Source organism: Platalea leucorodia, assembly GCF_965183815.1.
Source record: "Platalea leucorodia genome assembly, chromosome: 11".
Lineage (NCBI taxonomy): Eukaryota > Metazoa > Chordata > Aves > Pelecaniformes > Threskiornithidae > Platalea > Platalea leucorodia.
The window spans coordinates 23,632,310-23,655,687 of NC_138833.1; the positions used below are offsets into that span (position 1 = coordinate 23,632,310).

General features: G+C 46.3%; 1 protein-coding gene across 1 annotated transcript in view; it reads right to left on the reverse strand.

Moving 5' to 3' along the window:
• The window catches only part of UBTD2 (ubiquitin domain containing 2), a gene marked incomplete at its 5' end in the record, with an annotated part of 56,652 nt that overhangs the window by 21,866 nt on the left and 11,408 nt on the right, over window positions 1-23,378 (reverse strand). Inside the window, one exon of the mRNA XM_082324580.1 lies at window positions 5,852-6,088. Within this exon, the coding sequence (XP_082180706.1) occupies window positions 5,852-6,088 (237 nt within the window). The remainder of the gene's footprint in view (window positions 1-5,851; window positions 6,089-23,378) is intronic.

Genomic DNA, 23,378 nt, shown 5'->3' on the forward strand with positions numbered 1-23,378 from the left:
CTAATAAGTGCTCACGTAGTACTGGCTAAGTACTAAAACCCCAAGCCCGACCTGCTGAGTAAGGAGCACGTGCATCCTGCTGGTCCACCGCACCACAGCCCGGACCGGGAGGCAGCCGCGCACGGAAGACGCGGCCCAGGCAGCGCTGTAACCAACCCGTCCCTTCGGACGGCGGCAGCCTCCGAAAGCCCCGCGCGCGGGAAGGGCAGGCAGCGCCGGGGCCGCGGGGCGGCAGGCACAGCCACGAAAAGCTGCTCTTCAGCGCAGGGAACCGTCGGGCCCCAAGGCAGCAACTCGCACAGCGTGATGCGCGGTTACAGCTCGACAGGGAAACAAGAGTTCTGCTGGAATTAGGAACTTGTGTTTGGACTGGGATGGGGTAAACAGCGGAGGTGAAGCGTCCTTTCCTCTACGCCACTGCTGTTGACTTTGGGGTTTTTTTGGTTTGGGTTTTTTTTGTGGTTTTCTGTTGAATATTTCACCCAAAGGGGAAGAAAATGCTCTATTCACAGCAAGACCATTTCCATAATGTCACCTACTTTTCCCCAGCATTTTTAAATACTCACATCCCCACTTTTCATCATCTCAAGCGTTACACACAGTAGATGTGACAGTTCTGCTTGCACACAAAGAGCCGGCACTGCGAGACCGCTCGTGGAAAAAGCATGCTGCGAGCTACGGGAGCTGTATTTTAAGGCACAGAGAAGTTGACTGCTCCCAAGCACAAAGCCACTGGGCTTAACAGAGAGGCCCTTTTATCGTTCAAATAGTATTAAAGCAGTTAAATCCAATATACTGGTAACTATGCTACAGCAGATTAAGTGTCCCTCCTGAAATTCAAAAACTCCACTTAACCCCAGACAGATTTCTATTAATATTAACTACTTTCAGGACAAGTTCAGCTCACCACTAACATTTGGTGCAGACCCTAATAAAATACTACACACTCCAACATTTCCTTTTTGATAGCTGAGAAGTACATAAAAGTATTCTTCATTAAATTTAAACGGACTCATTAATAAAATATTGAGGATGTGCTACTTTAAGACATCAGAAAAAAATAAGGTATAAATTGGCGATAACGCTATTTCTATTTTTAAATACATCCCACAGAGGCGCCCAAGATAGATGAGAAGTGCTAAGCCCACCCCGCAAGCTTATTTATTTATTTAATACTTCTTATGAGCTATATTTAACCGCAGAAGACAGCAAAAGGCATCCATTAGAAAAATTATATCGGGTAGAGTTTTCCTCACACAGGTTAGACAAGTGAGCTATCTGGCTGAACGCAGTGTTAAGAAGAGACGGGTGTTTTTCCTCGCTTTATACGTTTCTGGAACAAAAAAGCAATTCTATTTTTGCAGCATCAGCTAGGCCAGAATTTGTATCTGCAAACCTCGGTCAGTCCCTAGTCACTCCCCAGCCCCCTCTGCCCACTCCTCCACTTCCCACGAGGTTTAATTTTGTAAGTAATACCGGGTTTGAATAGGTACACAACAGCTTACCACGCAGGCAGAGTTAAAATGGAGCTGCATGGGCTTGGCTTGCGTTTTTTAAGCCTCAGTTGTGCACACAGAAAAGAACTGAGAGGAAACGCCATAGTCTCATAGTATCGCATCATTTTGCAGAAGACCTCTTTCTCTTCGGGAGAGGAAAAAATGAAAAAATTTCCATTTTTTCAATAGAGTTAAAGGAATTTATCTTAGTTGATGTTGGTTTTCCTTAGGAATCAAGAATCTTTGGTGAGCCAAGAAATCAAAGGAAGAACGTCCCATCACAAATACAAGTTTTCATGTACAAAAACGCCCGAGCTACATTATCAAACTATTTACTTAGGGGAAAAACAAGTCTCGACTTGATTTCAACAGGTCATCTTCCAAAACGGTTGCTTTCTTTGGGGAAATACCAAGTGTTCCATGCACAGCCTGAGCAGCATACCTTCCCTTTTCCTTCTGTTTGAAGGCACAAAGCCTGAAGTCCAGGGAGGCATGCTGGCACTCCCGAGCAGCTCCTGCCAGGGTTTCTGACGGACCAGAAGACAAAACTGCACATAGGTGTTTAGGTGTTATTTCAGGAGGCTCTGCAAGCATTTGAAGTCTCCTCCTAACTTTGTTACAGCAGACACAGCCTGAACTGGATGTGTATTCGCTGCCTGGCCAGGTAAACAGCTACAGACAATCAAGAGGGTATAAAAGATGCATTTCAGAGGTGACACGGGCCCCGCGCCGGGTCCCCGCGCAGCCCTTACGTGGGTAAGTCTCGGTGGTGGCCTAAGTCAGGCAAGCACAGCACTGCGTAGCCAATGCATATGCAGCAGCCGGGTTTCTTAGCAGCTATTTCCCCTTCTTTTTAAATTTTGCACAAAGTGAGTTTCTGTAAACAAAACCGTGGCGGTTTTTGGTGTCACTCAGAACAAGGACAGTTTGTTCGTTCTACCTGCCTGGAGATAAGCTCAGTTTGCTGATAGCAAGCATTACTGAGCCCATAAATGGAAGGCTTTTATTCATAATCTATTCATACATGGCACTAACAATGCTTGATGACTAAGAAATACTTGAATTTCTAAAAGAAGTAGCTTTCTCTGTAGTGGAAAGGTCACATTGCAGAGAGAACTATGCAAGCAGCTGATGCAGAAGACAAGTGCCACCAGCAGAAAGTTGGATAAAAAGCAAGTAATGCAATTTTGTGGGTACAAAAATCACTACTAAACTCCAGATCCTGGATAAATATTCAAAATATTCTCTGTATTTGGAATCCAGCCTCAGGCCAGGCCTGGCCTGGGGAACAGAGCCTCTGATACAAGTTTGATTCCTGACTTGTTTCTGAAATATTTTGAATATTCTGCACGTGGGCCTTAGAAAGCAGACCAGAGTCTGCCAGTAGTAGGCAGGACCCCAAGGAAATTGTCTCCTGAAAAGCCAAATTTAAGAGTTTACATACTTCTTCCCCCTTAAGTGTTACATTCGATGACATTAGAAGGGCTCATTTCCAGGGCCCGCCATCCAGCCTACATTCCTCAGACTGCCCAAAGAGAAGAAATGCGAGTTATCTGTCCAGTTTCAGATTTTTGCTAGTAACCAGAAACTGCTGGGACTTAAAGCCTTAAACTCTGAATAAGCTTAATAAGCAGTTGTTCAAGAAACTGAGAAATTGTATTTTCAAAATTCGGGAGTGTCGAAACTATACCTCACCCATCCCCTCTGCTCCTAAGCGAGGAGCACGGACACACGCGCGACTCCATCTCGGAACCCGAAGACACGTCCTTCCAGGCAGACGAACTTTCCCACTGGAATAAAATCCTCCTCCACAGTTGCAGGTTGTTACGCCACTCCAACGAGAGGAAGCAGAGACCTACCGTGCCAAACGGCTTCTTTGCATGACCTGATGCTGTACATGTAACGTTTCCCCTGGAAGCGCTGTTCATATGTACACGTGTGCAACATTTAAACTGAATACATAATCTAATGCTGTCAAAATAGCTCATTACCAGGGTCTCGTCAAATTCCATAACCACATGACACAAATACTATCCCTCTCACTACAAAAGCATGCTCGTGATTCAAATTTTCATTTACTAAAAGAATCATATTCCTATCCGTCTTCTGCGTACGGTCACACACAGTGTGCTCACTGCAGAGCCAGCACTCACCGCTAAGAGACGATTCTTTACGCTAAGCAAAGCCTGCGCTGGAGAGCCGCTCGCATAAGCGGTAAGAGACCGCGGTGGAAGGTAACCTCGATTTTGTTAAACCTGCCCCATATACAACAGTGAGCTTTCCTGACCTCTGCTATTTTTATTTTAGCAACTAAGCAAAACAATGCAGCCACTACCTTAGGTCTGCAAATACTCCGAGATATTAATTATTTCCATTTATCTGAATGGGGACTTAAAATTATCAGTAACTTCTGTCATCAATTTTGCCAGACCCCTGTCGCCTATACACTTCTCTCCAGCTCTCAAGCTGCCTGAACACCCAGCTGCTTCTGGGATATTTTCAGCAACGTAGATGTTTTGGAAGGACAAAAATCCAGCAACACTATCGATTTAGAAGGAGAATATTCTGCTGTTTTCTGGACACAGAATAAATATGCTAATTAAAGTACATTAGTGATATATAAAATCAAGAAGCCTGTTAGGTAATTTGGATTTTCAGATTCTGAGCAGTTTTATGAACTACTGCAAGGAAAGAAACACGGTATGAGAAGCACAGGAAGAAAGAGGGTTTCCGATACCAGTTCTACACCAGACGACCTGACTCCTTGCTCTGTCTTTTGAAAACCACAGTAGCTTATAGCCGGGAAATTATTTTTTTCTCTCCAATGGATTGGGCCTAGAATGTATCCACACCTCCAGCCGGTCTGTCACAGAGGAGACCTGAGATCTCCTTGGCATTGGCAGGTTCTGGAAATAACTGACAAACTTCTCTTTAAAACTACAGCTACTACAGAAATAATTTCCGTAGGCGTAACCGCCCTTGACAAAAACTCACTCACTATCAGTCAAACCAGCAAAACACAAATCTCCTTGAAAACAAACAATGATCTGGAGGACCACAAAAGATCCCCCATGAATTATGGAAAAGCCAGGTCGTGTTGCAGCCCTGGAAGTTTCCAGCCCTCGGCTGCGGAGATCCTGACTGCCGAACAGGAGCGGGGAAACCAGCGCGCTGAGCCCAACAACCAGTAACGCTTCACACTTAGCGTGGGAAAGACAGATCCCCAAATCCACCCCTTCCAAACTAAATACGTGATCAACTCTGACTTCTTAAGGAAACTGAGGTCCTAAACACCACCAATAAAGAAAAAGAAAAAAAAGGCAATATGAGCAGTCAGTCTCGTGAAGACTAGTTACCCCGCAAAGCAAAGTATGCCATCTTCCACATCATCCTTTTTCTCTTCCCGGGAGACCCCGATCAGCACATACATAATGTCTTTTATACAGCATCCAGCTCCACGTGTCTGGAGCAAGCTCGTTATTTGGGGCGAGCCTCTTCGTGCCCCTTCTGGACGAGCGGACACCAGGCAGAGCCTCACCAGAACGCACGCCGGCTTCAGTTCGGTGCGGTTTGGGGGGGGGAGTGGGGTTTTTTTGTTTGGGGTTTTTTTATTTCACCCCAATTTTTTCAGGCTACTGAAGCTACAAATACATTCAAGTTGTTTGTTTGTTTGTTTGTTTAAATGCAGAACTTGAACTGTATTTCTATTGGGAATAAAGGGGAGTGATTCATTTCAGAGGGTGGAGTGAGGGAGAACAGAGCTTGGAAAAAAAATCGGAATTCAGAACAACAGAGTGAAAGGGAAAGCACCTGAAATAAGTCCTTACAGTTTATCTTGTACAGGATCTTACAGCAGATTGCCAGCACCAAGTTTTTGGGAAAGTTTTTCATACTTTTCAGAAAAGAAACTACACACACACACACACACACACACCCCAACCCGAAACAATTCAAGTGCCAAAGAATCCCATTAAAAAAAAAAAATCTACTCCCTTACAAAGGGAGGCTGGGAAAAAAATAAGAAAACTGCACCTTCGAACATGCAGGTGTTTCAAGAGATTACAAAAAGTCACAAGTGTTGCCTACAGAGGCCAGAGTCTTAAACGGTGCATTACACCACGTACCTGATCATGCATTCAAAATTAGGTAACGACAGAAAGGCAGCTTTTCTTGGTCCCTCTGCACACTAATGTAATTTTGCTTTGAAACACCAAATAGGAAGACATTGTGCATACTGAAATACAAGTATTTAAAACTATTGCACATAGGTCTCAATTGATTTTCAGGTTAAAAAACCATTTGCCTTAACCTAACCTACTGTTACACTTAGGCCACATCCATCTAGATGAACCTACCGTGTGGTAGTGTTATATTTGCACCATCAATGATTGCTTGTGCCAGTTCATGATCATTGCTCTCAAAAGCATGCGCAGCGGCCTTGAGGGCATCCCAAATCTCCTTGCGACCTTCGAAAGCTGGTGCTGTGTCCCAAAACTCGTCTCTCTTACTGCGCAACTGTCCGTCTGTCATGGGGTAATCACTTTTCCATTTCGGTTTCTCTTTTTTCAAGGGCTGATTACGACCGAGAGCAACTGCGGAGGAGAAAGAGGAAGGGAAATTAAAAAAAGGTAATAGCACAAAATTACTGAAGTGCCCTTTGGTTATTCTGTTTAGGATCCAGGGAGCTAAAGTTTACTTTTGGGCAATCCTGATCCTTTTTTTCCATCTCCTCGAGGCATCACCTCCCTTCCCCTGGGTTCCAGGTTGGTTTTACCTCTTAGAAATATCGAGGGGCTACCTCCTGCTTGCCGATTTCACCTGCACCCCTGGGCACCCCACAACTTCTCCCCCAGCCCCCCGGTAACTCCGCATCCCCCCGGCCGTGCCGCGGGCGCCCGGCTGGGAGGCTGGCGCCCGAGGCAGGCAGCCCCGAGGCTGCGGCAGCGGTACGGCCGGGCGCCCGTTACCCCAGCACCGGGGTGCAGCGAGACCAGGCCGCACCCGGATCTCCGCTCTGCACTGCTAGCAACGCGCTCTGCTCAACAAATGGGATACTCCGTTAATACAAGAGTTTTAAGAGGCTAAAGATTATTTTTTTTTTTTGCATCATCTCCTTTTAAACAGTTTTAATTCAGAGTAGGCATATGTAGAAAGGCAAGTACGATGCACAAAGGCTAGAACTGTCAGAGACAGAAATCCCTCGAGAATAACCCAGGAATCCATCAATCTTGAAAAAGTAGTTACCTTGTTCACAATAAAGACGAAAGCATTTGCTTCACTTTAACTACAGCTATTTTTGTGTAACGGCCAGTTAAGATAATCACATCGGTATAATGCTGGTGGATTAAAACTACCTGCTCACTTTAAACTACAGCACTGCTAAGACCGTGCTAAACCCTTCTCTTCCATTTGTGTGCGAAAGAGGTTATTTCAACTTCTCTTGAAAGGAAAAGGAAAAAGAGGGGAGCAAACGCCAGCGCACACCTCCCGGCAAGAGTTAAAACCCCATTTCCTTCAGCCCCGGAGAGAGCAGCGACAAACCACAAGAACAGTTCTCACCACAGCTCAGTACCACAAAACCTTGAACACAGAGTTTAAATGTCTCCAGAGGAAACGAAGTGTCCTTCAACCGCTAAACTAAATTTAAGTGTGTTTGAAGCTGAAAATAAGAGGCTCCTCCATGGGACAGGTCACGGAGACTTGGTGATGAGTACTGAAGGCTCTTAGAAGACAGGTAAGCTACACAGGCCTGAAGCCCATAGGGATCCCACCAGACACGATGCTGGAGAGCCGTCCCCTCCTACGCTCCCCGTGAGGAGCCCTTGCCGCCCCGAGGGAGCACAGGAACCCCAGGTGCCGTCAGGCCAGGGCAGCACCGAGAGATGGAGATGGAGTCTGTCGCCCCACGCCCACCTTACCGAGGCCGAAAGAGCTCTTGCAAGAACGAGACACCACAGCTGCTGCGGTACCAGAGCCTGCGGAGCAAAGCTGCTGCTTACCAGGTGCTCCGGCTAGCCTGCAAGGATGGGAGAGCACCAGGACAAACACGAGGGTTTACATCTAGCACTCTGTATCCCATCTACATCCTTAGAGATAATAAGAAACATTTCCTTTCTCCAGATCCTCTTATTTTTCCAGCAGAAAGTTGACAATAGCTGACAAAAAAACCTTATATCTCTCCTCAATCTTAGTCCAGCATTCAGTTATCAATGGAAGAATAGCGTAATGTCTAAATATCCTTCATAGTTCTTAATCTAGATTTACGCTGTATCTCTACAGTTAACTACAAACCATATTTATGGCAAAGGGGGGGGGGGGTGAGGGACATGACTGAGAAGACCAAGTGTCAATGTACCAGAAATACTCATTTCAGGTAAGCTGTAACATTTTGCAAAAATAGTATTGAATTCCAATATTCCCTCTCCTTCCTTGATTTTTCTTTTTCTGCTGCAGATGCACTCAGCTGCTTTCGGAGCAGCACTCGGCAGCGAGCGCGGGGTCCCGGGGCCGAGCACCAGGGCCTGGTGCCGCAGCAGGCGTTCCAGCTTCACCCGGGCTTCAAGCAGACCAAAACACGTACACGAGGTTAAACCTCGCGCCCTTACACGATCTGACTTTGTATGACCGAAAACTACCTACTTCAATTCACAACTCAGAATGACATTCACACTTCAGAAGCTGAGACTTAAGTCTTTGAAAACAGGATATTTAAAAGAACTCCTGATGGTAAGGCAGTATTGCCAACTACGTGAAGGCATGAGCCTTCTTCGGATTGAAAAAACATAGTAGAGGATATATTTGCTTGGAAACAAAAGTCAAAACATAATTAAAAGTAGCAAGTTACAATTGCATGGCATACACACAACGACTCCAGCTGTTACTCTGTATCCCATGCAGAAACTAACAATAATAAACTTCTGAATCCTTTCAAGTGACCACAAACATTTATTGCTTTTTGTTTCCATGGGATCGCTTCCATTTGCCTTTCAAAGAAGTGCTGACCATTAACAGAGCTCGGCACAGCAAACCCGAGCGTTTACACAAGCCCGGGTTTCCCGGCGAAGCCCAGCCCTCGCCCCGGCTGCGCGCACCGCGCCGGGAGCCGAGGGTGGCCCAGCCCAGGGCGACGGCGAAGGAGGCGGCCCGGGCCCGACCGGCCGCGTGCACTCAACAGTATGTATGAAATCGTAAAAACATAGGTGGTAAAACACTGAAACAAGGAATTGTTTCCTTATTAAGGCTTAGCAGCCAGAGCATGAAAATTTCAGACAGACTGAACAGGACACGAAGAAATTTGGGTCAGTGGGCATCTTTTCCTCCATTTTGCTTCGGCTAGCATGTGTTTGCATGTACGTTCAACGCACGCTAATCCATCCCCCAGGACCCTCTCTTCCTCTGCAGACATCAGTCGTGAAAGCGGGTTACAGGCACCTCCCGCAGCCCCCGCGCCGCGCCCTGCGCACAGCCTGCGCGCCGTCCCCCGGCGCCGCCGCGGCCATCGCTCTCCCTTGCTCCCCCGGCCTAAGACAGCATCTGAATGCATTGCTCTTCCCTAGACAAGAACAGCAGGGGAGAGACTAAAGAGACGGAGATCCTAACAGTCTCAAATAACTTCTCCCAGGAGACACGATCCTTCCTACACAGACAGCAGCGATGACAAACCCAGTGATAGTTTCTTTCTTCCAGTTGGGAAGAAGGATAGTGGAAGAAAGCGACTCTACTAATGCCTCTAAAGCCAAATGCACTCTAACAAGCCATCTATCCTAGTACTAAGCCTTTAAACACAACTTGGCTTCCTGAGCCAGTATTTAAAAAGGTCTTTAGCATGTTTACCATTTATTATAAGTGTTTCAAGAATCCCCTAAAAGCTTTATGCTCCCCACCCTGAAGAAATATTCATCTCTCTTTAGCTGTGTGGATAGATAGAGCAGAAGGGATACAAGAAACTTAAGACGTGTAAAAATCCTAATGTGTAAAAGGGCCCAAATCTCTCGCTTTCCACCTCATGTTTTAGTCACTAAAGGGAAACATCACTACGTGAATTTCTACAAAGTTTTGGAGCACATCAAAGGACTTTCCCTTTCCTGTAATAAGGCTGATAAAGACTAGTCAGAATAGGCAACGGAACAAACAGCAGCAGCCTGAAAACACTTTGTCAGGTATTTACAGTGTCAGCTTTCTATGCCTCACTTCAGAAGTAAATGAGAACTCAAAAGAAAATGTTGACTTCATTTAAGGCCATGCACATCAGAGGCACAACCAGCTTGCAAGATCTGGAAACGAAAGTAACATCCACATTAATTTTTCATCTTACATCACTTCAGCATAAACAAGAAATTATTAATATCCTGCTTGAAAATATGAATAGTTTCATAAATGCCAAAAAGGCATGTTCTCTCTGAAGCAATACTGAAAGATGCCCATCTCAATAGATGGCAACGGTTGATATTTTTGGCAAGAGATTTATTTAGAATGAAATCTGAAGACCATTAACAGTCGTCTACTCAAAAAGATGGGCACATTAGCGACACTTCAAAATAATTTAGGCTGTTCTTGCTCCAGTAGCTCTCAGATATTCAGGTGGTGCTGTGCATCCCAAAAGAGGGGTAAGAAGTTGCTGCAGCCTGCAGGGCCTTGCTTGAGAGCAGCCTTTCTCAGGGAGGAGCAACCATACAGGCCACTATGTGGCCCTACGAAGGATTTTCCCAGGCTGGGCACGGGGGTTACTGTGAAGAGATTACAGATGCTCTTGATCCTCCTGGATACTGGACGTGTTCTGGCCAGAGGGTTGCCTTAAAGATGCCTCCTGCGCCATTTCTGTTCCCCTCCGGTCCGAGCTGCACCTACTGCTTCCGCGGCAGCGGAGCACAAACCCCAAACATCATTTTTTGGACTTGCCAAGGTCCGTTCAGGTTAACAGCAGCAGAAGCAATAGCTGAGAAGGTAAGAAGTCCTGGTAATTACTGGCTGCATCATGAACTTCCTAGGGCTCAGCACGCTTACAAGAAGAAACCCAAGCCTATCCAGGTCGGCAGTGGGGGACACAGCGCGAGGCTGGGGCAGGAGAGGGGATGCAGCGAGGCGCAGCGGGCTGGAGAAGCAGGGGAGGAGAGAGGCAAGTTCGGGCTGAACTCGGCACCCACCGGGCCGGCACGTCTGCCGCGCAGGCGGCCCTGCACATGCAAAACCCAAGCACGGCTCAAGCCCCCTCCCCAGTCAAGCGTCCCTTATTGGGCTGTGCAACACCCCCAAGTGACCCCAAAGCAGCGGCAGACGGGCGGCTGGCCGCTTCTGTCCCACCAGCAGGCTTTAGCAGCGTATAATGTGTTTTCCCTTCACGGGCAGGGGAGTACCCCGGGATCCTCGAGGTAGCTACTACCGTCTGCCCTGCTAACCTTAGCTCCTGGCAAACTACGAAGTCCTATTTTTCAGAAGAAAAGATGTATTTCTCCGGTCCTTGCAGACTATTTTATAACCTGAATTACGAAGGTTTGTTTCCCTTCCCTGCAGCTTCCCATCAAAGCAATGGAATCAGTAAGGTTATCTACACTTCTTTTGAGTGAGCTTATGCAGATAAATCCAGATATTTAAATCAGTTTCTTAACAGAATGTCAAAAAATGTCTATGTAGAATATTTTTTTTTTTAACATCTGCTGTGTTTGTTATGTCGCTGTCACTGTGGATCACAGTGTTGCTGCCTCCTCCCAAGCGGACCAGCTGAGCAGGAGCAGCTGGTAACGGAAGAGTCTCATACTAAAAGGCAATATCCAGCTAAAGCATTCCTAATTCCTAGGTTATACACCCATGAACTGTAGCACTCAATAATCAAATTGGATAATATTTCTGCCCCAAAGGGCTTACTGTCAAATCAAATAAGGCAAATGCAACAGCTGAATGAGACATCAGACAGCTCATAGCCTCTGGAGAAGGACAGGCAGACCTCTGCTTCAGTCGTCAATTCGATTTTCTCCCTTCCCAGCTATTGACCACGCAGGTAACCCTGTCAGAGAGGCCACAGGACTTGGTCCCCTGTTACAGCCCACCGCTACCTCCAGCAACTGAGCTAAAACTTAAGCATTTGGGGAAATGTCTCCTCTGCTGTCCGTCAGCCTTAGGTGAGGTTTTCCCTGCCACCCCATTTCTTCAAGTAGCTTTCACCTATTTCTTAAAATAATGTTAGGAATAAAATTTGGCACGTTAAATTCATACAAGTGCTCCAGAGTGAATTTCTTCCTTTTCCTTTGAAGCAGAAGCATATGTTGCTTGCAGCATTAGTCTTTTGCTGCTCTTGTAAGAGGCAGGAGAAATGGTCGCAATTTGGCCAAAGCGTGTGTCGGGTAAGTCTCCGTGCCCGCACAACCCACCCTGGGCACGGAGAGCCCGGCAGCGCAGGTCCCAGAAGGAGGCATTTGGACTGGACATACTCCACGTTAGGACTGGAGGCCCAAAGCTGGTGATCTCCATGCATCCACCAGCAGCGGTGTGCCGGAGCCGCAAGAACGGGGCCTTCCTGTGCTTCCAGGTCTCTGCAGGTGTGCATGGAGACCGACACACCACCAGAACCACGCACTGGGGAAGGCTGGCATGGACGGACCCTCAACCTGAGGAGCACGAGTTAAGAGCAGATACAGGCAAGCGTCAGAAGATAACACCAAAGTTTTGAAATGACACTAGTATCAGGAAAATCTGGCAAGATCTGGTAATATTTTCACTGGGTTTTCTCTTTGTTTTGTTAAGGAAAATATCTAAAAGATGAAGACAACTGCTTAAGTGTTGAGAGATGAAAAAGATTTTGAATGAACTGTGAGGAAAGCAGCAGGAGCGCCCAACAGAAGTGCTGAAGGAAGGACAGAAAATCACCAGAACAGTCTATCTGAACGGGAAAGATGAGACAGATGTTCAGAAATGGATCTCGGTGGAAAAGCCGGGATTTGATGACTGTCGAGCTCCACGGGAGGAGGACAGAAACGATAAGCTGTCAAGGAACAAGGCAGACCAAGACTGCAGAGGGTGAGGCCAGCCAGGAGAACGCGGCACGCCGTTACTGTGCGGTTTGCTTGAACTGTGGATGTGCACAGCTTCAACAGGGGAAGCTCAGTCCTCCAGGGATACGCAGCCCCAGAAACAGCAGTGGGTAATTATGTGAAGACAGTCAGGTGAAGCTAACTAAATATTATACAAATTGAACTAATGATCAAAAATATTTTCTTTACAAAATTGCTTCCCTGTTGAGGATCAGTTGCTAACACAGTATTTTTCTAAGACAAATGAAATGCAAAGTAACAGTTTATTACCCATAAAGTTTCTTTTAGTAATAGTCCCAAGGGTTTCCCTCCCCACAATCAGTGAGCAGTACTCTATCAAATGAGTCTCATTTTAAATCTGTTTTGCTCCCATTTCCTCATAAGGTATCTTGTAATTTGGTATCAACATCTAGATACCGTTCATCCTAATCATTTTCTTTACATCGCTCTCTAGTGTAATCCTTTCAAGTAGTCGAATTACAACAGTGTTTGGAGGAAGAGTCAGTACAAAGGAGAGGTGCAGAAAAACAGCGAAACCGGGAGGGGGCAGGGGAAATGTATTGCATCTAAGCAGCAGACAATCTGAATTACATTAAGTAGCATAGGCTTACACAATTTAAATTACATTAGGTAGCACAGGCTTACACAATAACGGGAAAATGGCAGAATCTTATCTGTTTATTGCTAGTTTTCAGCATTTTTATTTCTTAAGAAGGTTACATTTGTGCAAGGCAAGAACAGTATTTTGGAAAGGGAGTGCCCCTGAACAGTAGTAAAAGACTTTCAGCCTTACAAATGAAATATTTCACTGAACGATTAAATTTTCCTAACAAGGAAATGAAGGAGCACCAAGATTTCAAATGAGAACTAAAGGAAATATCTGTTAGTACAGTCCGGAGGGTATTCAGAGCAGCGTACACTTCTGGGCACCCTGCGGGACCGAGAAAGACACGAGCTTTCCAAATGCCGTGTGTAGATAGATAAAGGCAATGCTTGAAACTAAGTTAAGTTTTTTAAACTTAACTTAAACTCAGTTAAGGCTTTTTCATGAAGGGAGACTGGGGAGGGTGAAATGAACACTACACGAAAAACGACGTTTCCCGATAGAAATTCAAGTTATGTCTTTAAACGGATGTGTAATAAAACACCAGGCTACAGACCCAAATCCATGATATAAAGGTGTAGGCAAACCACTTAATTTTGAGCCAGACAAGAAGTAAACTTGTGCGGCAAAGTTTTTTAGAGCAGCAAATCTAACAAAGACAAATCTGCGCACAAGAAGCAAACCCACCCACCAGCCCCGCGGGCTGTTTTGCCTTTCTCCCACCTGAGAGGGGGTGAAGGAGGGAAGAAAAAAAGATAAAGAATCAGATGGAGAAGGGGAAGAACCAGCGGGGGAGAGCAGAACGATGGCCATGGCTCAAAGCCAGCCCTGCCCTCCCACGTGAGCCGCCCGCCAGCCCCCGGGTGCTGGTGCTGAACGACGTACGGGGTCCCTGCGGGGAGAGGGGCTGCCCTCGGCCACTGCTGCCACCCTGCTCAAAGCCACCCGGGCAAACAGCGCCGCGTCCCCGGGACGGCCGCTCGCCTGCGCCGGCACCGCGGAGGTCGCAAAGCGTCGCTGAAAGCAGGAGCGGGGAATACGCCTTCCCAGTTTCGCCAGGCCTCTCCTCAACTCCTACCTAACACCTTCCTCCAATAGGAGTTAATTGCACCCAAGAAACTGTAGTGAATAAAATGCAAAGTTGCACCGGTAATTACAGGCAGCTCTGGACAAGCCATACGTGCACAATGCTTCCATGCCTCTCTGCATACACAAGGCACTACATCTTCACCGAGTCAATCCGGAGGCTTTACAGCACGAGATGTAAAACACATGAGAGGATGAGGGCGTATGAATGTGCCGGACAAAGAGAAAAACTGACTTTAATTACCAGCTATTACACTGTATTTTCCATTTCTCCCATCGTTTTCAACAGGAACTGCAGAAGAAGTCATGAGAGCTTGGTATTTCCAGGCAGCTCACCACTCATCACCCCTCACATGTCAAAGAAGCCAGCAGTATTGCAGCGAGAAATAAAAGCTTCAAACTTTTGAGATCGGCTCCCTGATGGTATACCAGATCCAACCATCCCACCTCACCCCAACACACGCGGGATCTGTTCCGATTACCAACAGCCTTGATGCGTGCTTGGCGCTGGGACACGCTGCAGTAACAGGTTGCCTTTCAAAGAAATTTAAACCATATCAGTGTATTTTGTCTCATGTGAGGCACAATTCACAGCCTAGAGCCAGCTGGCAACTGTGAACTTCAGCCTCCCCTCTGTTCCTGCAGGCTTTACGAGGACAATTCCTCTGCTCCCGGAGCTGCGAGAGCAGGACGGCGAACCCCGGCGGTTACAAGCGCTCTGGGTAAGTGGTGTCGGAGAGAGCGGTAGCGCAAACAAAGCCACTGCGAAGTTCTCTGCTGTTATTTGCCTCTACATTTCAAACAATATTTTTCAAACAAAATTTTTCGCATTGGTCTCCCACCAAAAGCGCAGCACTATTTCCTAGCGTTAATTCTATGGCTTTATTACTAGTTTCCAAAAGCTTTGTGGTTACCCCTGAGCCCTGCCTGCCCACCCAGCTTCCCGCTGGAAGAACAAGCGGAATATTTCTCGATCATCTGGATTAAGCTCACGATGTAACATCTCTTCTCCCGACAGAGAAAAATGTCTAAGGGAGCGAACACCTTTGCAGAGTCACCCCCTCAAATCCTTTGTGCCTCGGGTCAAGGGGTGAGCACGGATGGAGCAGGAGCACCGCCAGGCAGGGCAAAGGCCAGACGATGCCCACCTGCCTCCATCGCGCCCATCAGAGGGATCTTGGAGCCCCGAATTCTGCTCCCGCAGCGGCAGGAAGAACAGCAGCACGATGCTGGCTGCTCGGCGTTAGCTACAGCTCACAGGGGAGTTCTAGTAGCACCACGGTGGAACAGCTTCGAGGGACAGAAATTACCTGTCAGCACTGTTTACACTAGAATTTAAACTGCTCCTGTCTCTGGAAGATGCATGTTTTCAGCTGGATGCAGAACAGGATAAAGATTTACCTATTCCCAAATCACGGCGTGCAAGCACCAAGACCTTTAATCTGTACCATCTACAGCGCACAGCTAGACTATCTTTTTGGAAACCTATGACAAGAACCATTAAGGAAGCTGTCAGCAACATGAAAAATATTCTATTTGAGATAGGCTGCATAAAGTACATGCTTCTTTTGACTTCTGCAAAGCATCGCTTAAGTTAAAACTCCATCACAGCGGAGAGCGTGGCATCAACGCAGCCTCTCACATGCAAAACAAAATAAGCGCAGTACGCAGCACAGCAGAGCTGGAAAGTTGTGGGAATGCAGTGGGAAGCTGCACAGAGCTTACCTAAAAAAAAAAAAAACAACAAAAAAAACCAAAACCAGTGCTTTCTGTCTCCCATCATGAGGAAGAATGCAACTCTGCAACTTCACTTTTAAAGTACTAAACCCCTTTCGTATCTTCCCCTTGATTCAGTTAACAGGGAAACTTTAGACACATCAGATAAAACCGCAGAGCAGCGAGTTCCTCCAACCGGGCAGCTCCGTGCCAGCGTGCTGCCGCGGCGCGGGGGCCTGCCAGCTGCTCCCCGCCAGCAGCACGGAGCAGCCGCATCTGGCAGCGCGGGCGCAATACAGGGAAAGGTCCGGCGTTCCCAGCTGCAAACGGACACTGCCCTGGCTCAGAAGCCCCCTTCCTCCTTGAGGATGGTCTCCCCCTGACTGCTGCATTACAAGCATCTATATGAACTGCTAAGGAAAGATTTAAAAGATGTTTACTGGAGGCTGACATCCCTCCTGTCAAAAAACTTACAGTTGGAAGTGCCGCAAGCGCCCCTCCGCACACTAACAGCCCAGTTCTGCACGCTGTGAGCGAGGCACAAATCGGGGCCTGGCTCAGTGGTGTTTAAACCGAAGCTTTGCTTTTGTGTTGGCCTAAGCCACGGGAGCGACGCGGCCAGCGCTAGCCTCTGTCGCGCAGCCACAGACCGACCGCACAAGGTCATCGCAAATTCTCCGAGTTCGGTGACAGACAGGGACGCCTGCTGTACGTCTGGCCTGCCTTTAGCGCACCGCGAGTACTTCCAACGCTAGCACAATTTCCATTAAAAAAAAAAAAAAAAATCAAAGGCAGCCTTATCTTTCATCCTGCCAGAATTATAAAAAATATTAAGCTGGTAATTTTCGTTAAGCAACGCAGCCGGCTCTGCCCTGACGAGGTGCAGCCGTGCCGAGAGCCAGCGGCACACCCTCCCCAGCCGCCCCGCGTGCGGGCTGCGTACGCCGTGCTGCAGCTGCTGAAGGCTTTCGGGATGATGCCACCGGTGAATTTACTTTATTACAACAAGTGAGCCCAGGCTTCTGCAGCTCTGGGCCCATTCGCTGGGTCAGGAGGAAGGACGGCAACGGAAGAGCTGGGGCACGGCACTGCCCCGACAGAAACAAGCTCTGTCGGCACCACAGAGATTCAGAACTAGTTTCAACATAGTTTAAACTTTTTGAGGTCACCACTACGGCTCAGTGCTACCTAGGAAAATTTGAAAACCCACAGAGATCCTAGAAATCCATAGGGATCCCCTAAAGTAAAATGGCTCAGGAGGAGCTGCAGAAGTCAGCACAACTTTCAGATCCCATCTCACCACAATGTTAATCTGCATCGGGCTATGTTGCATTAAAACCTCCCACCAAAATCTGAAATCTAACACGGTCTGCGCAGTACAAGGTATAATGCACAAGACAGATGGCCAATGCAATGTTCCCAATGAATACTTCGGTGAACACAGCATTGCTTGCCATGCCACTCCTGCCATGCACGGCAGTCACAAATTCCAGAAGGGAGGGAACAAAAAAGCCTCCAAGTTCGTAACTGTTTTTACAATGACCAATGATTAAATTAGCTTAGTTACAGGATCTAACACCATGTCTTGAATTTATTCCAGCGTCACAGTTATTGGCAGGGATAAAGTTTCACATTAGCCACTTAACTAAATGCACTATTACTATATCTCAGCTACTTAAGCTCATCAGTTAATTAAGAGCTCAGTATAAGCTGAAAATAGGACTCCTACCTGACATACATACCAAACATACATTATCTTAATGATTTAATTTTACAGTTCCGTATTACGTTCCAGAGGTGCCATTTGGAAAACTGAAAGGCAATTGCTCGGTTTAGAGAACAGGTGAAAGACACATAAGCAAACATTTAAAGATTTGAAATTGTATTTCTTACAGTGATACTTGCTGCTTTACTAAGCTCTATTTTAGAAGGTAGTTTTTCATAATAAAGTTACCATTTCACACTCACTACAAATTACTTCTGTATCAATTTTCAGATGCTTTCAACTTGGTTCCCGTTTAAGAAGTGTTTTATCTTAGTGTCTAACTAAAACCTACCACTCATTTTCCCAGGGACTGCACGCTGGTGGTTTCTGAGCAGCGCGCCGGCCGGCGCAGGCCGAGCAAGGCAGACGCGGGGCACGCGGCCGTGCCAAGCGCCTGCAGCTGCGGACAGATGTGTAGCGCTGGGATAACGCGGCCTCGATGCTCCTCGGACATCGAGCTTCTTTCTGCAAAGTAATCTCTCAACCAGCTCTTAACAGTAGGTGGTAACCTCTTCTTTAATAACTGTCAAGTCAGTGCTGCCATAACAGCACCAGCACAGCGGTGATTTAGGAGCAGAAAATCGAGTACCCTACTTGTTGATGTTTATCCTTTAAGGTCACACAGCACAAGTCGTGACACCACGGCGTCACTCAAGACTCCCCCAGAACGTGGACCTGGTCTTCCATCTACAACCAAGCCCATCTTTTTGGAGTATTTGTCCTTCCCGGCAAGTTTACAGCCACAGGGTAAAAAAACCCAAGGCCTTGCAAGGGTGAGACTTCATTTCTGTGGCAGGTTGATTAAAAACAAACTATCAAAAGAACCCCCAAACTAACAAAAACCCCTCTATGTTTCAGCTGCCCTTAGCACAAAAGGCTCTTCACCCACAGAGAAGGTTTCTACATGCTACAGTATTTTAACGAGCAGGACTCATCCTCCTCCCCTGCTGTCCCCTGCCTCCCATCAGTAAAAAGCAATTCGTCACAGTGTTAACAAATCGGTATGACCACAGAAGCTCAGCGATCACATCCCTAAGCCTCCCGTGCTCCCAAAGAGCGAGGCACCAAAAGAACTACGTCCATTTTAACATTCACACCTTTGACTGTGCACACTGAACGTCTGCAGGGCAGAAGCCTGACAGACTGGTGGCTTAACGCCCCAGTGAAACCCAAAAACATGCATTTACCTCTCCTCTATAGTCAACACTTTCTGGATCCACAACCCAGTTAATAAGCTTGAAAATTTATTCATGGAAGTACATATGCTCACAGCCTAAGCAAACTCCAGCCTTGAGTTCAACAGCATGTCATCTAAAGCAAGCGGGGGAAAAAAAACAGCTAAGGAAAACGATGATGCAAGTTAGGAGTTCAGTTTCAAAATTGCTTACTTAAAAATCTATCTGTTCTGGACAATCATTCTTCGTTCTTTCACCTGCAAGCAGGATTTCTTTACAATTGCACAAAGTGCACCTGCAATATTTTATGTACTACTTACTAATAATGCCCAGGCAACTTCAGAAGACCAAGCTGCCTTTTGAAAAACACGTATGTCCAGCTATTTTATACATACCAACCTCTTAGCCATAAGGAACTCTTACCTTTCAAGTACACCTTTTGTTAAGAAAACCATATTTATCCCAGAGTTAGAGATACGTAATAAGACATAAGGACACTAGTGCATTGCTTGGATAATTAGAAAGTTATCATCCATCTTCCTAACTTAAAATCAAAAACATGCAAGCCTTTGTTGCAACCTGTATATACATCTGTATGTCTCATACATCCAGGCAAAAATAAAACCGTGCTGTTAAATGGGAGCACTTGAACAAAGTAGCCTTAAAGCTACATCCTTTTGAGGCCATTTTAACCCCCGTGCGTGTATTCAGGGAAAAAAAATAGACCTACTATAGCCTATGGTCAAGGATTGTTGATGCAATCCAACTTTAGGCATTTAACTGAAGGTGCCCGAATTAGGGGCGTAAACAAGGCGGCCTCCTCCAAGCAATGCTGAGCACAGACGTCAGCTTCTGCCGTGACCCTCCTTCTGCAGCAGCCTCCTGCTCTCCAGGAGATGGAAGGACTGCGGAGTAAGCACGGGAAACTGCCCTCTTCATTTAAATTGCTCAAATGAAGATAGATTAAAGTAGCCAGAGCCTTTCCACCTTTAGCAAATTCATTTGATCTCTTTCACAAGTCCCCGAGCACAGACGTCTTTAGCTCTATTAATGAGCAATGCTTGTTCTGTAGCGAAGGGCAGCGTTTCCAACGGACGCAACAGCACATCCCTTAAGGAACTCCCCTTCCTTCCACATGAAGGGATCACTACAGACCATAATTTGATTTAAAATGCATTTAATTCTCAACAACCCAGAGCAAGCTAAAAACTGGCACTGCAATGGTTATGTTGGCAACGGTATCGGCTGTTATGTCTCCAGTAATAGCTGAAGTAGGTCTTGACCACAGGCTACGCTTGTCTTTTCTAAAAAGGTACTCGCCATAATGCTTGAAAGGGCTTATTTCTCCAGTGTCATCATCTACTCATAAGCAAAAGTAGTATCACTTGTCAGGACAGATGCACTTTTCCTACTTTTTCACACAATTTAAGACGTGAGTGCTGTAACAGCAGATTAAAATAAGCGTATGTTGATTCTGGACTTTAGAGTTAAGTTTCTGTAGGAAAAGTCTTTGGTTCTGAGTTAAGGCAGAACTCTACAGTGTTCCACAGACCCTCTTCTCACCGCTCCTCCCCTCACCGGGAGGGAAAATAAGCCTAGCTTCTAATTAAAGAATGGGAACTTTGACTGGTAATGCGTGAGAATGCATTAGCAAAAAGAGATTCTTCTTTCAGCCATTTGAAAAGAGCAGCCCAGATCTCCCATGGTTTTTCATACATTGTTGTGCAGGTAAAATTATTTTGTTTAGGTAAAGGGACCTCTGAAAGCATTCAAAAAACCCCAAACTGCTGATTGCTGGCTATAGCAGTTAAAAGAAGAAGTCACAAAAATGGCTGGATGCAAGTACGTTCCAGATCGCCCAGCTCGCCGTACTAATCCCCGGGCTCTAACGAGCAAACCCCGGCCACGACGCGTGGCTTCTGCCGTCTGCCCAAGGGCGCCGCAAACCCCGGGCCCAGCAGAACCGGGGCTGCGTTTCGGACTCCATCGCAGTAGCAATCAAATTGTAAACATGAAAGAAATCCATTCAGACCCCCCAGAGAACAGAATAAATGCACAAAGAAAGTATTTAAGTTTCCTTGCTTTTAAAAGCCTGTATCAAAACTAGGGATGGAAAGCAGATGGCTGGGACTCGAGCAGACCGAGCCGCTCTGCTCCGCTCAGGCCAGGCCCCAGGCACTGATCTCTTCCAGTGGTAGTTTCTCTCCTGCTTACTTTTTAAGCAGTAGCTTTGGTTCATAAAACTAAGACCAGTGTTCAGGATCCTCCCTATTACAGCAATATTTAGGCACTACTAGCAACAGAGGCTATTAAAAATAATAATCGGAAAGGCAATAAGGAACAAGAGACTCCTTTGCTGTGGGGAGAGCAATCTTTGCTGGGGTACGTCCAAGATGAATAGTAACTACTCCGAGATGGTTGGAAAAATCAAGTAGGAAGAATAATCCTCTTTGCATGTTCTCTTCATACTAAACCTGGAAGTCTGATCTCTAGTATTCTGAACCAAGCCCTGCTTTTATGGCAGAGCTGTCATCTCCCCTCCCCGAAGCACAGCATTTTCCTCTTGGCTCCCACAGGAGAGCTCGTCTCACCCACTTTGTCAGGCACCTCCACCTCTAACAGCAGGAGCCGACCCAAACTGTCCCGAGCTCTCAATCCAAACTGCCACCCCAAGGAAGCCACCGGAACAGGTACGTTTGCAGCAATCGCACCGCTTGGAAAAGCTACTCCTAGGAACATTCAGAGAATGGTCAATAAAGTACCTGGTACTCAGTTAATCAGCCTCAACCGTATTTCCACAGAAAGGGCAAGCTGTAATATTACAGGGAGCTGTGTAATCCAAAGGTTTTGACCTACGTAAAAGCTAAGGACGAGCATGAGAAAAACGCACCAGAAAATGTTCACATTGAGTAGCGCTCACCCCAGCTCTCCCAGCTGAAAAGAGCTCATTCACAGGGGCTCGGTCTTTAGCATCAAAATTGACTTTAACACACAATAATCTGCACTGACATATCTTGATAGAAAAATATTTGTTTTGTGAGAAAAAGGGTTCCTTATTTATTAACCTTCAAAATAAACAAGTGCAAGTTGGAACGTTTCAAAACAAGAACAAGAAAAGAAATGGTGCAGGTACCTAAACCCGAACTGCATGGCAAGAGTTCCTTCATCTGGAAAAACCCCTCATATTAACTTATAATAATGAAATGAGACAGGTGAAAGAAGGAAGGGCGACTGCACCGAGCAGCTAGAAGCGCACTTTATCAACGGAAGATGAATTCAGCTTGGAAATTTGGCAGGCAGAGCAATCAGATAGCGACAGCATACTTGAGTAGGCAAACCTGGAAAGAGTTTTAAGACAAGATTAGATCAGTTGGTAGAATTCCTAGGGCAGAATATTCTGTTTGACACAGCACCGACTGAGGCAATATAGAAGCCTTTGCCGGCGCTGCCATCTTGGACTTTCCACAACCTTGTTTTAAGCTGAATTGCCATTACCTAAAACCACCCTATTTTATTAACGGGGCTGATGATCAGATAGCAGCGCGCTCAGCACATCTCTGCACGTAGCCTGCCAAGAGGCATTAACAAGGCAGGACACTGGCAGGAATTGAAACGCTTCCTCCCCCACCCCCAACGATCTATAATATTTTCCTAACTAATAAGGAGCTCAATGCAAATTAACAACTCTTGGTAATAAGTTTCCCACCACAATAAGATAAAATGCTAATGCTGTTTCTTCCGTAATCCTGCGGCATACCATTTTCCCTGAATATAATCATCGGAAAGAACAGAATTGGAATAAAAACATTGCACTTGCATTCCTAAGATAAAACACCTGTCTTCTTTGGGATGGATAAAGCCAGAAAAAGCGATATTCCGTAAGTGAACGGTTATATAGAATGCAAAAGAAATACCTGCTTATTTTCTGATGCAGTATTTTGAGGAAGCTGTGGTAAGTACTGTTTTAAATATGTTTACTTACAAATTCTTGAGAAAACGTCACTCCCTAAGAACTGATCATGACTGATCATGTCCTGGGATGGATGAAGGCTGGGAAAGGGGAGCGTCGAAGAGCCCACCCATCCTGCATGCGCGATCGCTACCGCAGGGTGCAGCGGTGCGCTAGACCCCATTAACGGGATGGGCACAAGGGCGATCTTCCATTTCGGCTTCACCAACTAATGCATCCTCAAATTTCTACTTCCAGAGGGTTCGGTAAGCAGTCTCTGCATAACTGACTTGCGTCAAAAACACGTGGAAGTCCCCACCGGCAGCAGTGAGTGACACCCGCTATGTTACAGATTAACAAGGAACCCAAATTCCTCTTCTTTCAACTGGGGTTGCCCTCTTTTCCCCGCTGCTGAGCGCTAACTCTCCAAAAACCAGTGGAGTATTTCACTTTTCAAGCTGCCTAAAAAGCTAAAGTGGTAATTTAATCACAAGCCATGACTTCTCCTCTTCCCCAACTTAAACCTAATTATGAGAAAGAATGGTATTCAGGAGAATTAGCTG